We start from the raw sequence: 17,628 nt of genomic DNA, 5'->3' as shown, positions 1-17,628 counted from the left end.
TGATTTAGACTGATATAGTCTGAGTTAGTCTGATTTAGTCTGATTTTGTCTGATTTGGTCTGATTTAGACTGATTTAGTCTGATTTAGACTGATATAGTCTGATTTTGTCTGATTTTGTCTGAATTTGTCTGATTTAGACTGATATAGTCTGAGTTAGTCTGATTTAGTCTGAGTCAGTCTGAGTTAGTCTGATTTAGTCTGAGTTAGTCTGATTTAGTCTGATTTAGACTGATATAGTCTGATTTTGTCTGATTTAGTCTGAGTTAGTCTGATTTGGTCTGATTTAGACTGATTTAGTCTGATTTAGACTGATTTAGACTGATATAGTCTGATTTTGTCTGATTTAGACTGATATAGTCTGATTTAGTCTGATTTAGTCTGATTTAGACTGATATAGTCTGATTTAGTCTGATTTAGACTGATATAGTCTGATTTAGTCTTATTTAGACTGATATAGTCTGATTTAGTCTGATTTTGTCTGATTTAGTCTGAGTTAGTCTGATTTAATCTGATTTTGTGTGATTTAGTCTGATTTAGTCTGAGTTAGTCTGAGTCAGTCTGAGTTAGTCTGATTTTGTGTGATTTAGTCTGAGTTAGTCTGATTTAGACTGATATAGTCTGATTTAGTCTGAGTTAGTCTGATTTAGACTGATATAGTCTGATTTAGTCTGATTTTGTCTGATTTAGTCTGATTTGGTCTGATATAGTCTGATTTAGTCTGAGTTAGTCTGATTTAGTCTGAGTTAGTCTGATTTAGTCTGATTTGGTCTGATTTGGTCTGATTTAGACTGATTTAGTCTGATTTAGACTGATTTAGACTGATATAGTCTGATTTTGTCTGATTTAGACTGATATAGTCTGATTTAGTCTGATTTAGACTGATATAGTCTGATTTAGTCTGATTTAGACTGATATAGTCTGATTTAGTCTTATTTAGACTGATATAGTCTGATTTAGTCTGATTTTGTCTGATTTAGTCTGAGTTAGTCTGATTTAATCTGATTTTGTGTGATTTAGTCTGATTTAGTCTGAGTTAGTCTGAGTCAGTCTGAGTTAGTCTGATTTAGTCTGATTTTGTGTGATTTAGTCTGATTTAGTCTGAGTTAGTCTGATTTAATCTGATTTTGTGTGATTTAGTCTGATTTAGTCTGAGTTAGTCTGAGTCAGTCTGAGTTAGTCTGATTTAGTCTGATTTTGTGTGATTTAGTCTGAGTTAGTCTGATTTAGACTGATATAGTCTGATTTAGTCTGAGTTAGTCTGATTTAGACTGATATAGTCTGATTTAGTCTGATTTTGTCTGATTTAGTCTGATTTGGTCTGATATAGTCTGATTTAGTCTGAGTTAGTCTGATTTAGTCTGAGTTAGTCTGATTTAGTCTGATTTGGTCTGATTTGGTCTGATTTAGACTGATTTAGTCTGATTTAGACTGATTTAGACTGATATAGTCTGATTTTGTCTGATTTAGACTGATATAGTCTGATTTAGTCTGATTTAGACTGATATAGTCTGATTTAGTCTGATTTAGACTGATATAGTCTGATTTAGTCTTATTTAGACTGATATAGTCTGATTTAGTCTGATTTTATCTGATTTAGTCTGAGTTAGTCTGATTTAATCTGATTTTGTGTGATTTAGTCTGATTTATTCTGAGTTAGTCTGAGTCAGTCTGAGTTAGTCTGATTTAGTCTGATTTTGTGTGATTTAGTCTGATTTAGTCTGAGTTAGTCTGAGTTAGTCTGATTTTGTGTGATTTAGTCTGAGTTAGTCTGATTTAGTCTGAGTTAGTCTGATTTAGTCTGATTTAGACTGATTTAGTCTGATTTGGTCTGATTTAGTCTGAGTTATTCTGATTTAGTCTGAGTTAGACTGATTTAGTCTGATTTGGTCTGATTTAGTCTGAGTTAGTCTGATTTAGTCTGAGTCAGTCTGAGTTAGTCTGATTTAGTCTGATTTTGTGTGATTTACTCTGAGTTAGTCTGATTTAGTCTGATTTAGTCTGATTTAGACTGATATAGTCTGATTTAGTCTGAGTTAGTCTGATTTAGACTGATTTAGTCTGATTTGGTCTGATTTAGTCTGATTTAGTCTGAGTTAGTCTTATTTAGTGTGATATAGTCTGAGTTAGTCTGATTTAGTCTGATTTTGTCTGATTTGGTCTGATTTAGACTGATTTAGTCTGATTTAGACTGATTTAGTCTGATTTAGACTGATATAGTCTGATTTAGTCTGATTCAGTCTTAGTTAGTCTGATTTGGTCTGATTTAGTCTGATTTAGTCTGAGTTAGTCTGATTTAGTGTGATTCAGTCTGAGTTAGTCTGATTTAGTCTGATTTTGTCTGATTTAGTCTGAGTTAGTCTGATTTAATCTGATTTTGTGTGATTTAGTCTGATTTAGTCTGAGTTAGTCTGAGTTAGTCTGATTTAGTCTGATTTTGTGTGATTTAGTCTGAGTTAGTCTGATTTAGTCTGAGTTAGTCTGATTTAGTCTGATTTAGACTGATATAGTCTGATTTAGTCTGAGTTAGTCTGATTTAGACTGATTTAGTCTGATTTGGTCTGATTTAGTCTGAGTTAGTCTGATTTAGTCTGAGTTAGTCTGATTTAGACTGATTTAGTCTGATTTGGTCTGATTTAGTCTGAGTTAGTCTGAGTTAGTCTGATTTAGTCTGAGTCAGTCTGAGTTAGTCTGATTTAGTCTGATTTTGTGTGATTTAGTCTGAGTTAGTCTGATTTAGTCTGAGTTAGTCTGATTTAGTCTGAGTCAGTCTAAGTTAGTCTGATTTAGTCTGATTTTGTGTGATTTACTCTGAGTTAGTCTGATTTAGTCTGATTTAGTCTGATTTAGACTGATATAGTCTGATTTAGTCTGAGTTAGTGTGATTTAGACTGATTTAGTCTGATTTGGTCTGATTTAGTCTGAGTTAGTCTGATTTAGTCTGATTTTTTCTGATTTGGTCTGATTTAGACTGATTTAGTCTGATTTAGACTGATTTAGTCTGATTTAGACTGATATAGTCTGATTTAGTCTGATTCAGTCTTAGTTAGTCTGATTTGGTCTGATTTAGTCTGATTTAGTCTGAGTTAGTCTGATTTAGTGTGATATAGTCTGAGTTAGTCTGATTTAGTCTGATTCAGTCTGAGTTAGTCTGATTTAGTCTGAGTTAGTCTGATTTAATCTGATTTTGTGTGATTTAGTCTGATTTAGTCTGAGTTAGTCTGAGTTAGTCTGATTTAGTCTGAGTCAGTCTGAGTTAGTCTGATTTAGTCTGATTTTGTGTGATTTAGTCTGATTTAGTCTGAGTTAGTCTGATTTAGTCTGAGTTAGTCTGATTTAGTCTGATTTTGTGTGATTTAGTCTGAGTTAGTCTGATTTAGTCTGAGTTAGTCTGATTTAGTCTGATTTAGACTGATATAGTCTGATTTAGTCTGAGTTAGTCTGATTTAGACTGATTTAGTCTGATTTGGTCTGATTTAGTCTGATTTAGTCTGAGTTAGTCTGAGTTAGTCTGATTTAGTCTGAGTCAGTCTGAGTTAGTCTGATTTAGTCTGATTTTGTGTGATTTAGTCTGAGTTAGTCTGATTTAGTCTGAGTTAGTCTGATTTAGTCTGAGTCAGTCTGAGTTAGTCTGATTTAGTCTGAGTCAGTCTGATTTAGTGTGATATAGTCTGAGTTAGTCTGATTTTGTCTGATTTGGTCTGATTTAGACTGATTTAGTCTGATTTAGTCTGATTTAGACCGATTTAGTCTGATTTAGACTGATATAGTCTGATTTAGTCTGATTCAGTATTAGTTAGTCTGATTTGGTCTGATTTAGTCTGATTTAGTCTGATTTGGTCTGATTTAGTCTGATTTAGTCTGAGTTAGTCTGATTTAGTGTGATATAGTCTGAGTTAGTCTGATTTAGTCTGATTCAGTCTGAGTTAGTCTGAGTTAGTCTGATTTAGTCTGATTTGGTCTGATTTGGTCTGCTTTGGTCTTAGTCCATGTTCTTTCTGATGCTGACTCTGCTGTGCGCTCAAACAGACCTGTCTGTTGTGGCATTTGGCTGCACACTGCGCTGGTATTTACGGTAATTCCACATTTGAGACGTGTCAGAGATTCACTGTCTGTGAAATGTCAAAGATTTATGTAATAACACAAAAACTACATTATAATGTGCCGCCATTTTGAAATAAACCAGGACCAAACCAGGACTGAACCAGGACTATGTACACACACATCTTTTCTTTTCTTCGTTACAATAATATTTTGACGAACATTTCATTGACTCCATTTTGAGTTGCGATTACTCTGTGACTGTTGTTCGTCTGACTCAGTGCAGCGCCCCCTAGAGCTTTTCTCTAGTTTTGATCTAAACTCATCATTTATTTAAATGCTGCTTTATTCTCAGGCCGCAGGAGGATTTTTATCCAACACTTTTTTTTTTTTTTTTACTTTTAATTATAGACACGTTTCCTGGGGCAGTTATGGCACAGCGGGACTCAAAATGGCCGCCGGAGCTCTCCAGACACTTTTGTTGAGCTGTTTAGCATTTCAAACCATCCAGGAAGCGACACCTTTTCACCCATTTTCACTGCATTTAATATGAACACAGCACAGACGAGAGCTGCTGTCTGTCTCAGGTTTAGACCTGGTTTAGACCTGGTTTAGTCCTGATTTAGACATGGTTTAGACCTGGTTTAGACCTGGTTTAGACCTGGTTTAGACCTGGTTTAGGCCTGGTTTAGGCCTGGTTTACTCCTGTTTCTGACCTCTCTCTGGTCTTCAGGGTTCCTGAGCACTGGGGACCAGGCTGCGAAGGGGAACTATGGCCTTTTGGACCAGATCCAGGCTCTGCGCTGGATCAAGGAGAACATCCAGGTACATCTGATCTGGAGATGCATCATCTCCATGGCGATATTCACACCATAACTGAGCTCTTTAAGTACACTTTGGATTTTTGACCTGAGTTTTCAGATTATCTTTTTTCTCAGTGTTTTGCTAATGTGTGCATGTGTCACCATGGTAACTGGTAACATTCCCCCATAGACATACATATAGAACACCCCCGGCACGATGTCACTGTATGAACTGATGATAAACTTGATGTTCTAACGGTTGTGATCTTGTCCATGTTGTGATCTCCTCAGGCCTTCAACGGAGACCCAAAGAGAGTCACCATCTTCGGCTCTGGAGCTGGAGCCTCCTGTGTCAGTCTGCTCACACTGTCCCACTACTCTGAAGGTACAGAACCAGGACTAGACCAGGACTAGACCAGGACTACACCAGGACTGAACCAGGACTAGACCAGGACTACACCAGGACTAGACCAGAACTAGACCAGGACTAGACTAGGACTGAACCAGGACTAGACCAGGACTACACCAGGACTAGACCAGGACTAGACCAGGACTAGACCAGGACTAGACCAGGACTGAACCAGGACTGAACCAGGACTAGACCAGGACTGAACCAGGACTGAACCAGGACTGAACCAGGACTAGACCAGGACTAGACCAGGACTAGACTAGGACTGAACCAGGACTAGACCAGGACTAGACCAGGACTGAACCAGGACTGAACCAGGACTAGACCAGGACTGAACCAGGACTGAACCAGGACTGAACCAGGACTAGACCAGGATTGTCCTTGGAAACAGTGCCCTGGTTTCTGATTGGCCGGGGACACACTGGCGTTTTATTTGTGTAGATTGTTTTAGGTTTTATTCTATGGGGCCTCTCTCTCCTCTTCCCTCCTTTTCTCTTTTTCTTCCTTTCCACCCTCTTATGGAACTTCTCTCTATCACTCCATATATTTCTCTCTCCCTTCTCCTCTTCCTCTCCTCTTTCTATAATCTTTTTTTATTTCTTGCTCCCCCTGCCTCTCTCCCTCCTTTCCTCTCTCCCTCTCATCCTTCCTCTGTCTACCTCCTCTACCCTCCTCTTTCTCGTTCCCTCTCTCTCCTCTGCTCCCTCCCTCTCCCTCTCTCTGCCCTCTTCTTCCCCTCCCTCCTCTCTCCCTCCCTCCTGCCTCCCTCTCTTCCATATTCTTCTGTTCAATATTGGATCAGAGGCTGAGACTTCAAAGATGGCCGCTCTGTTTCAGACACTGTAAAATAACTGAATAAAGAAACATGAGTTCTGTCTTTATGTTTCTGAAGCATTCTGAAGCTGCACTCTGAAGCTGTGCTCGAATAAGTGTTTGAATTATTAGAAAATACTTTTTTAATACTGTCTATTTGAAGTAAAAGTATTAATTTTGTACTTTATGTCAAGTAAAAATATTCATTTTGTCTTTGACAATTCCAATTATTTCAAAAGTACAATAGGACCCCATTAAGAACACACAGGACTAAACCAGGACTAAACCAGGACTAAACCAGGACTAAAACAGGACTGAACCAGGACTAAAGAAGGACTAAACCAGGACTAAAACAGGACTAAACCAGGACTAAACCAGGACTAAACCAGGACTAAACTAGGACTAAAACAGGACTAAACCAGGACTAAACCAGGACTAAACCAGGACTAAAACAGGACTAAACCAGGACTAAACCAGGACTAAAACAGGACTAAACCAGGACTAAACCAGGACTAAAACAGGACTAAACCAGGACTAAACCAGGACTAAACCAGGACTAAACCAGGACCAAACCAGGACTAAACTAGGACTAAACCAGGACTAAACCAGGACTAAACCAGGACTAAACTAGGACTAAAACAGGACTAAACCAGGACTAAAACAGGACTAAACCAGGACTAAACCAGGACTAAACTAGGACTAAACCAGGACTAAAACAGGACTAAACCAGGACTAAACCAGGACTAAAACAGGACTAAAACAGGACTAAACCAGGACTAAACCAGGACTAAAACAGGACTAAACCAGGACTAAACCAGGACTAAAACAGGACTAAAACAGGACTAAACCAGGACTAAACCAGGACTAAAACAGGACTAAACCAGGACTAAAACAAGGATTAAACCAGGACTAAACCAGGACTAAACCAGGACTTAAACAGGACTAAACCAGGACTAAACCAGGACTAAAACAAGGATTAAACCAGGACTAAACCAGGACTAAACCAGGACTAAAACAAGGATTAAACCAGGACTAAACCAGGACTAAACCAGGACTAAAACAAGGACTAAACCAGGACTAAACCAGGACTAAAACAAGGATTAAACCAGGACTAAAACAAGGATTAAACCAGGACTAAACCATGACTAAACCAGGACTAAAACAAAGATTAAACCAGGACTAAACCAGGACTAAACCAGGACTAAAACCAGCACTAAACCAGGACTAAACCAGGATTAAACCAGGACTAAAACAAGGATTAAACCAGGACTAAACCAGGACTAAAACAAGGATTAAACCAGGACTAAACCAGGACTAAAACAGGACTAAACCAGGACCAAAACAAGGATTAAACCAGGACTAAACCAGGACTAAACTAGGACTAAACCAGGACTAAAACAGGACTAAACCAGGACTAAAACAGGACTAAACCAGGACTAAACCAGGACTAAACTAGGACTAAAACAGGACTAAACCAGGACTAAAACAGGACTAAACCAGGACTAAACCAGGACTAAACTAGGACTAAACCAGGACTAAAACAGGACTAAACCAGGACTAAACCAGGACTAAAACAGGACTAAAACAGGACTAAACCAGGACTAAACCAGGACTAAAACAGGACTAAACCAGGACTAAACCAGGACTAAAACAGGACTAAACCAGGACTAAACCAGGACTAAAACAGGACTAAAACAGGACTAAACCAGGACTAAACCAGGACTAAAACAGGACTAAACCAGGACTAAAACAAGGATTAAACCAGGACTAAACCAGGACTAAACCAGGACTTAAACAGGACTAAACCAGGACTAAACCAGGACTAAAACAAGGATTAAACCAGGACTAAACCAGGACTAAACCAGGACTAAAACAAGGATTAAACCAGGACTAAACCAGGACTAAACCAGGACTAAAACAAGGACTAAACCAGGACTAAACCAGGACTAAAACAAGGATTAAACCAGGACTAAAACAAGGATTAAACCAGGACTAAACCATGACTAAACCAGGACTAAAACAAAGATTAAACCAGGACTAAACCAGGACTAAACCAGGACTAAAACCAGCACTAAACCAGGACTAAACCAGGATTAAACCAGGACTAAAACAAGGATTAAACCAGGACTAAACCAGGACTAAAACAAGGATTAAACCAGGACTAAACCAGGACTAAAACAGGACTAAACCAGGACCAAAACAAGGATTAAACCAGGACTAAACCAGGACTAAACTAGGACTAAACCAGGACTAAAACAGGACTAAACCAGGACTAAAACAGGACTAAACCAGGACTAAACCAGGACTAAACCAGGACTAAAACAGGACTAAAACAGGACTAAACCAGGACTAAACCAGGACTAAAACAGGACTAAACCAGGACTAAAACAAGGATTAAACCAGGACTAAACCAGGACTAAACCAGGACTTAAACAGGACTAAACCAGGACTAAACCAGGACTAAAACAAGGATTAAACCAGGACTAAACCAGGACTAAACCAGGACTAAAACAAGGATTAAACCAGGACTAAACCAGGACTAAACCAGGACTAAAACAAGGACTAAACCAGGACTAAACCAGGACTAAAACAAGGATTAAACCAGGACTAAAACAAGGATTAAACCAGGACTAAACCATGACTAAACCAGGACTAAAACAAAGATTAAACCAGGACTAAACCAGGACTAAACCAGGACTAAAACCAGCACTAAACCAGGACTAAACCAGGATTAAACCAGGACTAAAACAAGGATTAAACCAGGACTAAACCAGGACTAAAACAAGGATTAAACCAGGACTAAACCAGGACTAAAACAGGACTAAACCAGGACCAAAACAAGGATTAAACCAGGACTAAACTAGGACTAAACCAGGACTAAAACAGGACTAAACCAGGACTAAAACAGGACTAAACCAGGACTAAACCAGGACTAAACTAGGACTAAAACAGGACTAAACCAGGACTAAACCAGGACTAAACCAGGACTAAACCAGGACTAAACTAGGACTAAACCAGGACTAAAACAGGACTAAACCAGGACTAAACCAGGACTAAAACAGGACTAAAACAGGACTAAACCAGGACTAAACCAGGACTAAAACAGGACTAAACCAGGACTAAACCAGGACTAAAACAGGACTAAACCAGGACTAAACCAGGACTAAAACAGGACTAAAACAGGACTAAACCAGGACTAAACCAGGACTAAAACAGGACTAAACCAGGACTAAAACAAGGATTAAACCAGGACTAAACCAGGACTAAACCAGGACTTAAACAGGACTAAACCAGGACTAAACCAGGACTAAAACAAGGATCAAACCAGGACTAAACCAGGACTAAACCAGGACTAAAACAAGGATTAAACCAGGACTAAACCAGGACTAAACCAGGACTAAAACAAGGATTAAACCAGGACTAAAACAAGGATTAAACCAGGACTAAACCATGACTAAACCAGGACTAAAACAAAGATTAAACCAGGACTAAACCAGGACTAAACCAGGACTAAAACCAGCACTAAACCAGGACTAAACCAGGATTAAACCAGGACTAAAACAAGGATTAAACCAGGACTAAACCAGGACTAAAACAAGGATTAAACCAGGACTAAACCAGGACTAAAACAGGACTAAACCAGGACCAAAACAAGGATTAAACCAGGACTAAACCAGGACTAAACTAGGACTAAACCAGGACTAAAACAGGACTAAACCAGGACTAAAACAGGACTAAACCAGGACTAAACCAGGACTAAAACAGGACTAAACCAGGACTAAACCAGGACTAAAACAGGACTAAACCAGGACCAAACCAGGACTAAACCAGGACTAAACCAGGACTAAACCACGACTAAACCAGGACTAAACCAGGACTAAAACAAGGACTAAACCAGGACTAAACCAGGACTAAAACAAGGATTAAACCAGGACTAAACCAGGACTAAACCAGGACCAAAACAAGGATTAAACCAGGACTAAACCAGGACTAAAACAGGACTAAACCAGGACTAAAACAAGGATTAAACCAGGACTAAACCAGGACTAAAACAAGGATTAAACCAGGACTAAACCAGGACTAAACCAAGACTAAAACCAGCACTAAACCAGGACTAAACCAGGATTAAACCAGGACTAAACCAGGACTAAAACAAGGATTAAACCAGGACTAAACCAGGACTAAAACAGGACTAAACCAGGACCAAAACAAGGATTAAACCAGGACTAAACCAGGACTAAACCAGGACTAAACCAGGACTAAAACAAGGATTAAACCAGGACTAAACCAGGACTAAACCAGGACTAAAACCAGGACTAAAACAGGACTAAACCAGGATTAAATCAGGACTAAACCAGGACTAAAACAAGGATTAAACCAGGACTAAACCAGGACTAAAACAAGGATTAAACCAGGACTAAACCAGGACTAAACCAGGACTAAACCAGGACTAAACCAGGACTAAAACAAGGATTAAACCAGAACTAAACCAGGACTAAAACAAGGACTAAACCAGGACTAAAACAAGGATTAAACCAGGACTAAACCAGGACTAAAACAAGGATTAAACCAGGACTAAACCAGGACCAAACCAGGATTAAACCAGGACTAAACAAGGATTAAAACATGACTAAAACAAAGACTAAACCAGGACTAAACCAGGACTAAAGGAGGACTAAACCAGGATTAAACAGGACTAAACCTGGACTAAACCAGGACTAAACCAGGACTAAAGGAGGACTAAACCAGGATTAAACAGGATTAAACCAGGACTAAACCAGAACTAAACCAGGACTAAAGGAGGACTAAATCAGGATTAAACAGGATTAAACCAGGACTAAACCAGGACTAAACCAGGACTAAACAAGGACTAAGGCAAGGACTAAACCCAGGACTAGAACAAGGCTTAAACCAGGACTAAACCAAGATTAAACCAGGAGGTCTAAATAGGGAAGCAGAATGAGCCTCACTCTTTTGGGTTGCCAGAGGAGGAAGGACACCTTTGTCCCTTGAGATGTTGCGCTCCTCACCTCTGACCCCTCCCTCAGCATTGGAACATGAGCTCTGTTGGATGCATGCTGTGGCTGACTTTATGAATCCCGTTATTATGTAACTCTGCTACTATCCGGGCCTCGGGATAAAGTGATTGAACTGAAGGCCGGGTCGTTTTAAACCTAAAATGTCTCTCTTTGATCTGAATGGGAAAGCCCATCATGACTGGGTCAACAGTCACACGTTTTTCCTGTGTCTCTTTTCAGACATGTTCCAGAAGGCAATTATCCAGAGTGGCACGGCGCTGTCTAGTTGGGCGGTGAACTACCAGCCTGCCAAGTACACGCGGGCTTTGGCCGAGAGGGTGGGCTGCAACATGCTGGACTCCATCGACCTGGTGGAGTGTCTGCAGAACAAGAACTACAAAGAGCTGATAGAGCAGTACGTGACTCCGGCCAAGTACCATGTCGCCTTCGGACCGGTCATCGATGGAGACGTGATCCCCGACGATCCTCAAATTCTCATGGAACAGGGCGAATTCCTCAACTATGACATCATGCTGGGAGTCAACCAGGGGGAGGGGTTTAAGTTTGTGGACGGGATTGTTGACAGTGAAGATGGCGTCTCTGCGAACGATTTTGATTTTGCTGTGTCAGATTTTGTGGATCATTTGTACGGTTATCCCGAAGGAAAAGATACGCTACGAGAGACCATAAAGTTCATGTACACGGATTGGGCTGACAAGGAGAACCCGGAAACACGGAGGAAAACTCTGGTTGCGTTGTTCACGGATCACCAGTGGGTGGCGCCAGCGGTCGCTACAGCAGATTTACACGCACAGTACGGATCTCCGACATACTTTTATGCTTTTTACCATCACTGTCAGAGCGATATGAAGCCGAGCTGGGCCGACGCCGCGCACGGAGACGAAGTTCCATATGTGTTTGGAATTCCCATGATCGGACCCACGGATCTGTTCAACTGCAACTTCTCCAAGAATGACGTCATGCTCAGTGCTGTGGTCATGACCTACTGGACCAACTTCGCCAAAACTGGGTGAGTCTTCAAATCTGTAACTTAAGTAAAACATACTGGAGCAAAAAAAAAAAAAACTCAGGTAAAAGCACAACTCCAATGAAGTTGGGACGCTGTTTAAAACTTTAAAAATAAATAAATAAATAATAATACATTTTATTTGTTAGGCGCCTTTCAAGGCTCTCAAGGTCGCCGTACATCAAGACACCAAAATAGTACAATACAAAATGAAACAGTGTAACATGATTAAAAATACATTTAAAAAACAAATATAGATTAAAGCAAAAATAGATTACAGACAGAGCAGTTATGGTCAGAGAGGTCAGGGTGAGAAGGCCTTTCTAGACACATGAGTTTTGAGTTTAGATTTGAAGTGTGAGAGTGAGTGTGTGATGAGGAGGTCGGGGGGAGGAGTTCCAGAGCAGCTGAAGGCTCTGCTCCCCACAGCAGAAAATACAGAATACAATGATTTGCAAATCCTTTTCAACCTATATTGAACTAAATAAACTACAAAGGCATGATATTTGGTGTTCAAACTGATCAACTTTATTGTTTTTATGCACATATTCACTCATTTTGAATTTGATGTCTGCTTTATACAGCGTCCAATTTCATTGGAATTGGGGTTGTAAAAGTATCACATGAAAAATCTACTTAAGCAAAAGTATTAGTACTCAGTACTAATTTAAAAATGTACTTAAAAAGTTTCAAGCAAACTTTTGAATCTAATAAAGCTTCAAATGTTTTTGCTGAATTTTGTTCAACAGAAACAACTGAATCAATATTTCTGTATCTGTTTTTCTTCGTACATTTTTGTTTTGCTCAAACTAAGAACACGTTAAGAATAAACCCTCAGCCTTTTCAGCAGCTCTCACACAATAATAAAAAATACTTTTACTTTTCAGTCCTGTTCAAAAATGTAGTGGAGTAGAAAGTACAGATTGCTAAAATTTGTACTTAAGTACAGTACTTTTACTTTATGTTCCACAACAGAGACGAGGCTCAAGTTTTACACTAAAGAAACAACAGTTGGTTATATTAAAGGTTCACTGTGTAACTTTGATGGTGGGGGTACCTGTCAGGTTGTTGTGTACAGTTTTGTATAATTTTGTTTTGTATATTTATGGAGAATTGTCGTGTGGAGCGTGGGTGAGGCTTGTGGGCGGAGCCTTGTACAGGGTCCTACTGCTAACCATAAACATGGTTTTAATAGGTCCTGGAAGAGATCACTAGATGATTCAAACATACATGGATGTAAAACCTCTGCTGAACATCGTGAGAACATGAGACAAAGATACATAAGTGTGCAGAATACCCCTCCTTCAGTGTGTCTGCGTTCAATCTGTCAGGAGTCTTGGTTTATTGGTTTAATCTCATAGATGTGTTTTACACCAGATTCAGGCTGACGATTGTGTCTCTACAGTCGTCAGGCAGATTATCTATTAAAATGTATCCAAATATATTCACCTATTTAAAATAGAACCATGCACTTCACATTTATACATTTAAAATGACTCAAATACTTTGTGGACACTAATTGAGGGCACTGCTCTGTCTGGAGCTCTCTTACTTGGACTTTAATCTAAACTTTGTTTTAACACAATCTGACAATAAAGAACTGACTTATCTGAACCTCGACAGGTGAGCTAATCTGTGCTGTTAAAAGTCCCTCTCAAATAACATTAGTCACAAGCTAGCTAGCATTAGCCAACAGTTTTTCAGTCAGTCTCTCTTTAAAAGTAAAAAGTGTCTGTTTACATCCACACAGTGCGGATCAGGCTGAAGCTGCTGCAGTTTAACGATGACTCTACTTCCGGTACAATTTATCTCCAGCTTTTTGTGCATTAAAAGCATTTATCTGAACTACTGCACCACATTTCACTAATAATAATAACACAGTTTTGACTTGTATCTAAAGTTGAAGTGCAATGGTCCAATCTATAAAGTCTCAAAGTGAGTGGTTTTACTGCAGACAGGAAACAGCTGACTCCAGATGAGCTCATCACCAGCTTGTGCTGCACAGTCTCTTTAAGGATCATAAAATCTAAAATCTCATCCGATTCTTCTCATGTCTGTGGTCTGTGATGTTTGTCTCGCATTTAAAATTTGTTCAAGAGTGAAAAATCCTGTAGCTTGTAGCGGGTTTTAGATGGATATTTGGGCTGTCACAGTAAATTGGATCACAAGCTCCATGGCTTAAATCAGTTTTGTTGCAGCAACAGCTAAAAACAGGTTTCAGTGCATACTACATGACAAAATACATTATATTAAGCACTTTTAAATCTGAATTCTTTGAATTATGACAGTACTGATTCACACCAAAGTCTTGTTTTTAAGGAAAAGGAAAAAGTGGCACATTTACACTTGTGTTAGCCTCCAAAATATCACAAGAAATATCATACTGTGAGATTTGAATATTAATATTAAAGTGCCATAAAATGAGATATTTCCAGGCACTCCACCCACACATTGGTATCGACACGTGGATGACAAATGGACTAAAATCTAAACTCAAGATCTGGAGCGTTTTACTGCACATGATGTGGATCCAAACATCAAGTTCACAGAAGAGGCCAAGGAGAACAAACTGAACTTAGACTGTGCAGTAATTATAAGAGACACACTGACCAGTACCTGCTGTTTGATTTACAAACCCACATCTGATCACATGATCACACTCAGAGTTTGTTATACAGTGGTCCCTCGCTTATCACAGGGGTTACATTCCAAAAATAACCTGCAATAGGCGAAATCAGCTTTATTTTTTACAATTATTCTATATGTTTTGCGGCTGTAAAACCCCTCACCACACACTTTATACACTTTTCTCACACAGACATTAACATTAACAGTAAATTTGTGTGAACACATTCTGTGCAGGTTGAGGCCTGGTTTTGTGTCCGTTGATGTTACTCGTGTATTTTTATTGAAGAGAAAAAAATTTCCCCTGGACTCCAACGTAAAAAGAGAGTTACAAAATTTGTATTCAGAAATTTGCAAAATCCTTTTTTACAAAAGTAATCAAACCAAGTCATTCTCAAAATCCAACAATACTATGGTAAGAAAACCATTTGGGTCCGTCTTTATTTCCTAAGCATGTGCTCTTTTCCTCGTGCTCTGAAAGTGACAGTAACATATTTACATAAAACTTACAAAATAACAGTTCTAAGATATTTTAACATCAACATTGATGCAATAAAATAAATGTAGCTTATGTAAATAAATCAAATATTAAATCTCTCAAGATGAAATTATTCATGTAAACATAAAACAGCATTTATAACAAAACATCAACACTGTAAATTTACAGCATAATTATATATGAATTAAACTTGACTCCCACACAGCACAGAATGTGTGGAGGAGAGCGTGGTGGAGGAGAGCGACTGACGGTGGTCAGTGCCTTGGCCGGTCGGGACGCACAACATAATGCACGTTTATATACTGTAAAAAAGTATGAAGAATTACACTGGAAAAACCCACAAAACAGTGAGACCACGAAGGGTGAACCACGAGGGACCACTGTACTTTTACTGGCTGAGTATACAAAGGTTTTAGTGGTTTTAATGTGGTTTCTTTTGCTTGAGATCAAATGTAACAGTTTATATGAGAAATAATGGCCGCCTCAAACAAAGGTTTGCTGCGTCAGAGTTCAGTGTGTTTGAATGTGTCTAATATCTGTGTGATATCTGTGTTTCACCGTTACATACTTTATACTGTTTGAACCCTAACGCTGGATCCAACCCTGAAGATTTAATGTCCTCCAACTCTTGGATCTGCTAATTCTTGACATAATGAATAGCTTTGATGTTTTTTTATTTTTTATAAAGTAAATTGTTTTATTAAGATTAAAATAAGAGAGGTGGAGTGTTCTCATTACGACAGAGGAGTGGCATCATTCACATAAAAGTGTCATCATTTCAACTTCCACATCACCACACAACAAAAGGAGGACCTTTGTGGAGAATTTGACCTACTGATACTTTGGAGCTGATGTCAACAACACTCCCTGAGGGTGTGATGCTAACTGTAGGCACTGCTCTGTCTGAAGCTCCATTACTCAAGTTAGACTTTCATCTGAGCCTGACCATAAAGAAGTGACATAGGTGACTGATTTGCACTATTAAACATCCCTCTCAGATAATATTATAGTTACAAGCTAGCTAGCATTAGCCAACAGTGTTTTTAGTTTCTCTTTAGTCTCTCTCACCTTTTTGTGTAAAATCAACAGGACCATGAAGGCTTGGATTGATCACATGTTCCTGAACATGTGCTCCTTAACTATAGTTTGTTTTTTCTTGGGTTTTCAGACTTAGATTTTAAAATCTTGGCAGTGTTTGCTAGTGCGTACATTGTGTCACCATGAACTGCTGAACATTCCACCAATGCATGTAGGACACCCCCAGCGTGATGTCACTGCAACATCGTGCATGTTTTGGGTTGATGGAGGAAATCGGAATGAACACAGTTAAAGAAAAAACATGCAAACTGCACACAGACACAGAGAGAACATGCAAAGCCTCTAAGATATCACTGCTTTGTCTGGAATGTTCCACAATATGGTGTTTATTCCATCACAAGTGTTTTTTGTTGCTTAACTATCACCAGAACTACACCAGGTCTAAACCACTACTACTACTACACCTACTACTACTACTACTACACCTACTACTACTACTACACCTACTACTACTACTACTACACCTACTACTACTACTACACCTACTACTACTACTACTACACCTACTACTACTACTACTACACCTACTACTACTACTACACCTACTACTACTACACCTACTACTACTACTACACCTACTACTACTACTACTACACCTACTACTACTACTACTACACCTACTACTACTACTACTACACCTACTACTACTACTACACCTACTACTACTACTACTACTACTACTACACCTACTACTACTACTACTACACCTACTACTACTACTACTACACCTACTACTGCTACACCTACTACTGCTACACCTACTACTACTACTACTACACCTACTACTACACCTACTACTACTACTACTACACCTACTACTACACCTACTACTACACCTACTACTACTGCAACACCTACTACTACTACTACACCTACTACTACTACTACTACTACACCTACTACTACTACTACACCTACTACTACTACTACATCTACTACTACTACTACTACTACACCTACTACTACTACTACACCTACTACTACTACACCTACTACTACTACTACTACACCTACTACTACTACTACTACACCTACTACTACACCTACTACTACACCTACTACTACTACTACTATTGCTACTACTACCACTCCTACTGCTACTGCATCCATCAGACTGTGTTGTGCTGACTGAGCTTCTCCTCCGACATTTTGCTTCTGATTCACACGTTGAATATTTGATGAGACAAAGTTTGTGCAGACGTTTCAAAATGTCCCACGGTCAAACTTTAATGTGACCTTTAAACTAGAGTATTTAAATACTGCGTACTTCATGGAAATAGCAGGAGTGTACAGAACT

At 39.0% G+C, this 17,628-nt stretch overlaps 1 protein-coding gene across 1 annotated transcript in view; it reads left to right on the top strand.

Annotated features, from left to right (window-relative positions):
- The first annotated feature begins 4,490 nt into the window (after positions 1 to 4,490).
- The window catches only part of nlgn4xa (neuroligin 4 X-linked a), a 27,136-nt gene continuing 13,998 nt past the window's right edge, over positions 4,491 to 17,628 (top strand). Inside the window, exons 1-4 of the mRNA XM_033978415.2 lie at positions 4,491 to 4,527; positions 4,773 to 4,864; positions 5,134 to 5,227; positions 11,323 to 12,112. Of these exons, the coding sequence (XP_033834306.1) occupies positions 4,491 to 4,527; positions 4,773 to 4,864; positions 5,134 to 5,227; positions 11,323 to 12,112 (1,013 nt within the window). The remainder of the gene's footprint in view (positions 4,528 to 4,772; positions 4,865 to 5,133; positions 5,228 to 11,322; positions 12,113 to 17,628) is intronic.

The sequence above is a fragment of the Periophthalmus magnuspinnatus genome, chromosome 2 (assembly GCF_009829125.3).
Source record: "Periophthalmus magnuspinnatus isolate fPerMag1 chromosome 2, fPerMag1.2.pri, whole genome shotgun sequence".
Lineage (NCBI taxonomy): Eukaryota > Metazoa > Chordata > Actinopteri > Gobiiformes > Gobiidae > Periophthalmus > Periophthalmus magnuspinnatus.
Note: the sequence above shows the minus strand (reverse complement) of the source record. Positions and strands in the feature narration are given on the sequence as shown.